Genomic DNA, 6,773 nt, shown 5'->3' with positions numbered 1-6,773 from the left:
TATATTTTTTTTTTTTTTTTTTTTTTTTTTATTGGCGGACACAAGAAAGCATTCCTGGTTGATGCTGGATTTAGTGTTCCTTTCTGTGCCTATGATTTACATTTAGAAGCAGGCTGTCTGGCAGGGTGTGCTTTGGCAGCATAGCTGCTTGCACTGGGCACAAGTGTAGTTGCACGCATTTGTGGAATTCAGATTGCTGGCCACGATCGGCCTGTACAACAGTGGATCCATTCCTGCACTCTAAACAGACACTACTGATACTTCTAGTACATAAATGCCTTGGCAAAAATCCATCTGCAGTGGTTATATCCCAGGAGTTTTGCTGTGAAAATGTTTGTTCTGCATTTAGATCTCTTTGTATTATCATCTAAACACCTTGGGGAAGCATGGAAGTATATCGTGTGGAATGCTGATTATAATACTTGTGTGTAATTTAAATGATTTTCACAAAAGGTCTGAGTGTTTTACTGCAAACTAGATCTAGGACTGTTTTTCTGAAGTATGGATTATTTCACTTGACGAGGTGGGTAAAAGTAGTCACATCACTTTGTGAAACTAAACAAAAAAGTCAGTGGGAAAACCCAGAATAAAACACACTTTTTCTGGCATAGGTTTCCACTGCTTACTAGGCATTATTTCCTTCTCCAAAGTAAGCATTTATATAATTACGTTCCCAATTTTGAAATATAAAACTACTTTTTTTTTATTCTTACTTATTGCTAGTGCTTAGCTTTGTTTGCCTGCTTAAAATAGATCTTTGAACAGCACTTGTCAAGAATATCATAATTCAGAATTAGCGATAGTGCTTCTTTATCTCCCACAATATCGCCGATATCAAACTGGTACGTGAGCTTCTAGCTTTAGCTCAACCCATGTCTCCTTTGCTTTGTTGCAGGTTATGGACACACAGTGCCTTTATCTGATGGAGGAAAGGCCTTCTGCATCATCTACTCGGTCATCGGGATCCCGTTCACTCTGCTTTTCCTGACAGCAGTGGTACAGCGCATCATTGTCTATGTCACCAGGCGGCCTGTACTTTATTTCCACATTCGCTGGGGCTTCTCCAAGCAGATTGTTGCAATCATCCACGCTATAGTCCTTGGCTTCATCACTGTATCATGCTTCTTCTTAATCCCAGCAGCAATATTTTCTGTTCTGGAAGATGACTGGAATTTTTTGGAATCTTTTTACTTTTGTTTCATTTCCCTGAGCACCATTGGCCTCGGAGACTATGTGCCAGGAGAAGGCTACAATCAAAAATTCCGAGAGCTGTACAAAATCGGAATTACATGTAAGTGTCAAACTAACCAGATAGATAAAAGGCATTTTATAAAAAAATAATAATAATCAGACTTTGCCTCTCCATTCTGTGGATGCTGATTGCTTTGTGAACTGTCAGCTAGCAAAGTGGATGTTGTAGGTAGTTGTGCAAAGAGGAAACCTTTAAATAAGTTCAGTTTTCTTAGTTAAGAAAGAAGAAGTTAAAACCAGAATTCCATTGTGCTAAACCATAGCTACATACTCTTACTAATAGTAGAAAAAAGTGCTCACGTTACTATCATGAAAATGATTATGAGCATTTTGGGCTAAGATTTCAGTGCATCACAGAGCCAGGTGGGATGACAGGTGGACAGAGATGAATCAAGGAGCAGTGGGAAATAAGGCACAATAGGAAAGTTTCTGACTCCAGTTGTAGTAGAAGGTAGCACTGGGACATACCAGCTGTCAAAGAGAGGCAAGTAGACTGAGATGGTAGCAAATCAAGACCATGAATGTTAAACTTAAATTGTTTAATTATGTTTGACACAGAAGGGAGAGGCACAGTGATCAGTGATGTGACTAAAGTAGAGCTGAGAAAATTATCCTTGTGTTGGCATTCTGACTGAACGTATGCTGAGGGCAGTACTCTCCAGTGGAGTGTTTTGAAGCATCCTGGTTTCTGATATGGCTTCAGGCTGCACAGTCCTGGGTCATCAGACGCACTGGTTAAAAGATGTGAATGGCCAAACCAAACCTTTCCTGTCAGGTCCACTTCTTAGGCTGGTATGCGCTTGTCTGTGCTCCTGTGCATGTTCCAGCAATCTTAATGTAGGTAAAGTGTCCATTAACTTGGTTTTGTGTTTTGCCTGAAGAAAGATTGGGCTTTGAATTTTTATTCCTTGAAGCAGGGCCTTGAACTAGCCAACAGAACACTTTATTCTTCTTCCAGGCCTGTTTTCTTTGCAGAAGATGCCCCCTCTATCCATCGTGTTTATCTTACCAGCAGTAGCTTTTCATTATTACCCTGATGGTCTGCAGAGCTGATTTGGGGGTGCTAAATGGTGAAGTGAATGGAAAAAGTCACACATAGTAAAGGTCTTGTAAAACTAGCCAGTCTGAAAACTCAAAAGCAGAAGGAAACGTGGCTTAAATTATCCTTTGTCAAACTTCAGAACACTTTGGAAATAAATTGCAAGAAATACCAAAAAGAAAAAGTAGCTTTTAGGCAAAGTTATGATCTTAAAATAATAAATTTCAACAGTTTTTAAGGTCATAAATCTTAAATTATTCTTTTTCCTTTTGTGTGAACAAGTCAATGAACCAAATGTATAAAATGTTTTCTCTTGCTGAACCTGAATTTTCTATAAAAAAAGTTTGGGAGTTCTACATCAGAAAATGTGTCATGAGTGCTACTGGCTTTTCAAGAATTTTAAACAGAATACAAGCCCTGTTCTAAATCAAGTGGTGATCAGCTGGACTGAGTTTCAGAGGTAATTACAAGATTCTCAGTGCACATTTATGGGTGCCTTTTAATTGGCATAGCTTTGTCACTTCCTCTTTGTGTTGATGCGTAGCTCCCATTTGATGTCATGAGATAAAGCTTAGAAGCAATCCATGCATTTTAGCTGTAGTGCTGATTTAGATCAGTACCTGGTATTGCAAGATTGATTTCATGGTGCTCCTGGAAGGAAAAGGAGAGTGTTGCCAGTGAATGATCTGTAACTACAGGTAAAATATTTATGCCTTTAGGTAGTGGAAGAATGACCACAGGTAGATTATAATAATTAGTCCATGTTGATCTTTCAGCAATTTAATGTTCAGCCTTTGGATGAGCATGTTGTACCAGTAATTATACACTTAGCTTTTGCTTGATTTACTCATTGAAATGATAAAATACTGAAGCAGTCAATGGTACTCATTAAATTGTAGCAGTAACAGGGATCTAATGAAACATTGTGATTAAGAAATGCTCATTTTAACACCTTCCCTCAAATCCTAGATGCATATGATTGAAGATCAAATACTGTCAGATGTGACCGGGGTGGGAAAAATTAGAGTTAAAACTGTTTCAGGCCTACTTAATTTGCACATAATTACAGCTTTTTCTTTTATTTCTACCCAGGTTATCTGTTGCTGGGCCTTATCGCAATGTTGGTCGTTCTCGAGACTTTCTGTGAACTCAATGAGCTCAAAAAGTTTAGGAAGTTGTTTTATGTGAAGAAGGACAAGGAAGAGGACCAAGTGCATATAATGGAACATGACCAGCTCTCCTTCTCTTCCATCTCAGATCAAGCAGCCTCCATGAAGGACGATCAGAAGGCAAATGAGCCTTTTGTGAATTCCCAGTCCCCAACTTCCAATGACAGCTCTCTAAACAATTAACACAGGGGTATCCAGACTGTTGTTTTGGTGCATTTATGCTACTTACCATAAGAAATAGAACGCCTCATATTTTTTTTCTGAAAATATAAAAGCTGGAAGACTGTGCTACTTTAACAAGGATTCATCACTTCTGACATAGAAAAGACTTCTGGGAAAAATGTGGGAGCCACCCTGGGAAAAGGAAAAAAATGTAGGATATGGCTGGGAACATTCACCATTTTGCGTGAGGGATAAGGAGTTAGGTGTTCCGCTTTCAGATGTGCCAGAGAGAAAGGCTTGCACAAGCAACTTCATCCAGTGTCTTCAGGAGAGTAGGCCTTCCCTGGCATCCAACTCATTTAGTCGCACACCCCATCTTACGACGGGGTGACATAGCAAATTTTGGGATGTGCGCTTTTGATTGTCAGAAGTGTAGTTACAGATTTAATGCAAACACACCAAATATCTTAATCTGAAAAACATCCCCAGAGCAGTATCTATAGATCTGCTGGAGCAGGGAGTATCTAGATCATCCCTCTATTACCCAGTGATTTGCAGATGCAAATAATGGTTCTGGGAATGAAGAAACAAGGCTCCAGTCCCTCCTTTCCCCATGCCATTTACATTCAAATATCCTACTTCCTTAAAAAAGGTCCCCCAATCACAAGAAAAATGCCCTGAAGAGAGTGTGCCTTGAGTCTTCCATGCTGTTTGTCTTTGTGTGAAATACTTTTGTAAACTCTGAGAGGTAGCAAGACCAATTTAAAGTGCTGGGTGAGATGGGGCTGTAGGGAAGGAAGACAGCTGCATTTCAGTCCCCTGCCCTCTGAAATGGGTAGGAGTCAGTTTTTAGCTATGTGGAATGGAATGAAAAAGAGAGCTAAAATTCGGCATATGCCATGATTGGCAGTCACGTGCTTATGGCATTCTTCTAATAGATGGCTGAAATCTGTTCAGCAGAGGGATTCAGCGCTGTTTCTTCCACAGTCCAACCCAATGTGAGCTCTCTGCTGAGCTGATGGGTAAGCGAAGAACAGAAATAATGTCACCTTTGAACATAGCCCCTTTTTTTTCTCTTGGTTTTCTAGTTAGTAGTCAGAGCATTTTGGAGGAAAAGGGAATGTTTCAGGGCAAAACAATTTTTCAGTTTAAAAAGGAAAAATGTCACATTTGGTTCAGATGGAACCGAAATTTTTTCCCCTTGGGAAGTCAAGATCTCACTCAACTTCTGAAGCTGGAACCTCTTTGGCTGTAACAGGAGAGGTGCTTTAGTCCAGCTGCCAGTCACTGTGCTGAATGCAGGGACCTCAGAGTGAATTTCAGTGAGCAGGAGATGAGGCTTAAGTGGTTGCAGTACTCTCTCTTCTGGCCTTAAGAATCTACAATATGGGAATCTTGATAATGCTTTGCAATGAACAAAAGATCTGGAGCACAAATAGCCATATTAGGATAGCCTCCCACATAGGAACAGTGTAGAGGAGAGCCTTTTCCCTGCAGTGCAAGCATGCCAGATTGCCTGTAATTTGGCTTTTAGTGTTTAGAGCTGAATAATATTTTACTGTAAAAGAAAAAAAAATGCAGTGTGTCTAGATTTAGCGCACATGGGAAAAATACTTGAAGGTAAATAACCCAAAATATACTGTGTTTGAGCTTAATTATAGCTAGCATCAAACAGATTTTATATCTTTACTGGAAAAACTTACTTTATGGTTAAATCAGCTGAAAGTCTTCAATGAAAACTTATATTTATAGAAAACCAGAGCTAAAGGTTTTGGTTGTTTTGGATTTTATAGATTAGGTGAGAGCATACTGTGTTTGCATGTTCCCAGGAAAGTGGCTATTTTTATACTGCTTAAGTTAACACAGTTTTATTTATAATGAATGTTAATCAATATATATGTACATATATACATAAATATATTTATATACTGTACATATATCATAAATCACCAGAGTTTAACAGACTTAGGAATGGCATTTTAGATATTTTTTCCCTAGGCTTCTCTTTATACAGTGAATAATTGAAAACTATGGCATTAAAATGACACTGACATAAAAATACAAGTACTGTATCACAAGAAACATTTATACTGTTTTTTTCAGTGGAATTTTATTGATTATTTTAAGTACCTTAAAATTGAAGTTTTCCTTTAATTTCAGTGTAACATTAAGCTCTAAATATGCACAGATGCTAAATGATATACAAAGTTAATTTTGCAGCGTGTACACAATTGCAAAATGTAGACACGTTAAATGAAAGCACAGAATTCAAAGCAGAAGCGATAAACTAAGCAGTATACTGTGATGTAGGTGAGTATTTGTTATTTTAAACTTAAATAAAAAGTCTGGCTTTTGCCTGCCTGCACTATGAATTGGGGAGTATTTTCTTTACTGGTGTGTGTGTGTGCACATACTTTGCAAAAATCCTGTCTGCGTTTGTCAAGATTGTCCATCCTTTAGCCTTCCTCAGCTCATAGAGGGGCAGTTACTGACAGATTGTGTTACTTAACCTTGGTATCAATTGTAGCTTAGTATTGTGTTTATGATTCTTATAGGAAAAAACATTCCAAAGTGTGTTTGTTTCAGATGCTGGCTGATTGTAGCAAATAAAAAATAGTGGCATAACATTTATCTTGTCTTTATAACCAATATTTGAGGAAATCTGAAAAACTGTCATTGCAGGTTATCCATACCACTGATGAAAATAATGGCCTTCATTTCCTACAGCTTTTACATCTTCATGTGGAGCTAACAAATAAGATCAGGATAGCTAAAACTGGAATCCGGATTAGGAGAAAGGTTCAAGAACCTTCGTTTAAAGTTAATGTCTTTCCCAGAGGCAAACTGTGAAGTGGGTGCAGGTAAGACCAAATGGAGAGTATGGGTCGTAAAACAACAGTGTTGAAGGAAAAGTGGGAAGAGGGAGTTAGAAATGTGAGCAAATGACTTGTACGCAGAAGAGAAGTGCCTGGGTCCTGTTCTTGCTCTCCTGTCTTCAGTTGATCCAGGCATACTTATTTTGAATAGCTTTATTCCCATGCTGCAGTTGACATTTGCCATCTTCTCTTTGTCTTTCAGTCGTTAAATATAAATGTGTTTATTATTCCTTCAAGGGAAAGAACTGTCATGCCGTTCAGTTGTATTGGGGGAAA

General features: G+C 38.5%; 1 protein-coding gene across 1 annotated transcript in view; it reads left to right on the top strand.

Annotated features, from left to right (window-relative positions):
* KCNK1 (potassium channel, two pore domain subfamily K, member 1) overlaps positions 1-5,993 on the top strand; it is a 33,708-nt gene extending 27,715 nt beyond the window's left edge. Inside the window, exons 3-4 of the mRNA XM_014950490.1 lie at positions 896-1,291; positions 3,383-5,993. Coding sequence (XP_014805976.1) covers positions 896-1,291; positions 3,383-3,642 — 656 coding nt within the window. The 3' untranslated portion in view covers positions 3,643-5,993. The remainder of the gene's footprint in view (positions 1-895; positions 1,292-3,382) is intronic.
* Positions 5,994-6,773: the final 780 nt, after the last annotated feature.

This window comes from Calidris pugnax, unplaced genomic scaffold, assembly GCF_001431845.1.
Source record: "Calidris pugnax isolate Ruff unplaced genomic scaffold, ASM143184v1 scaffold24, whole genome shotgun sequence".
NCBI classification, from domain to species: Eukaryota; Metazoa; Chordata; class Aves; order Charadriiformes; family Scolopacidae; genus Calidris; species Calidris pugnax.
The sequence above is the reverse complement of the archived record's forward strand: the minus strand, read 5'-3'. Positions and strand labels throughout refer to the sequence as shown.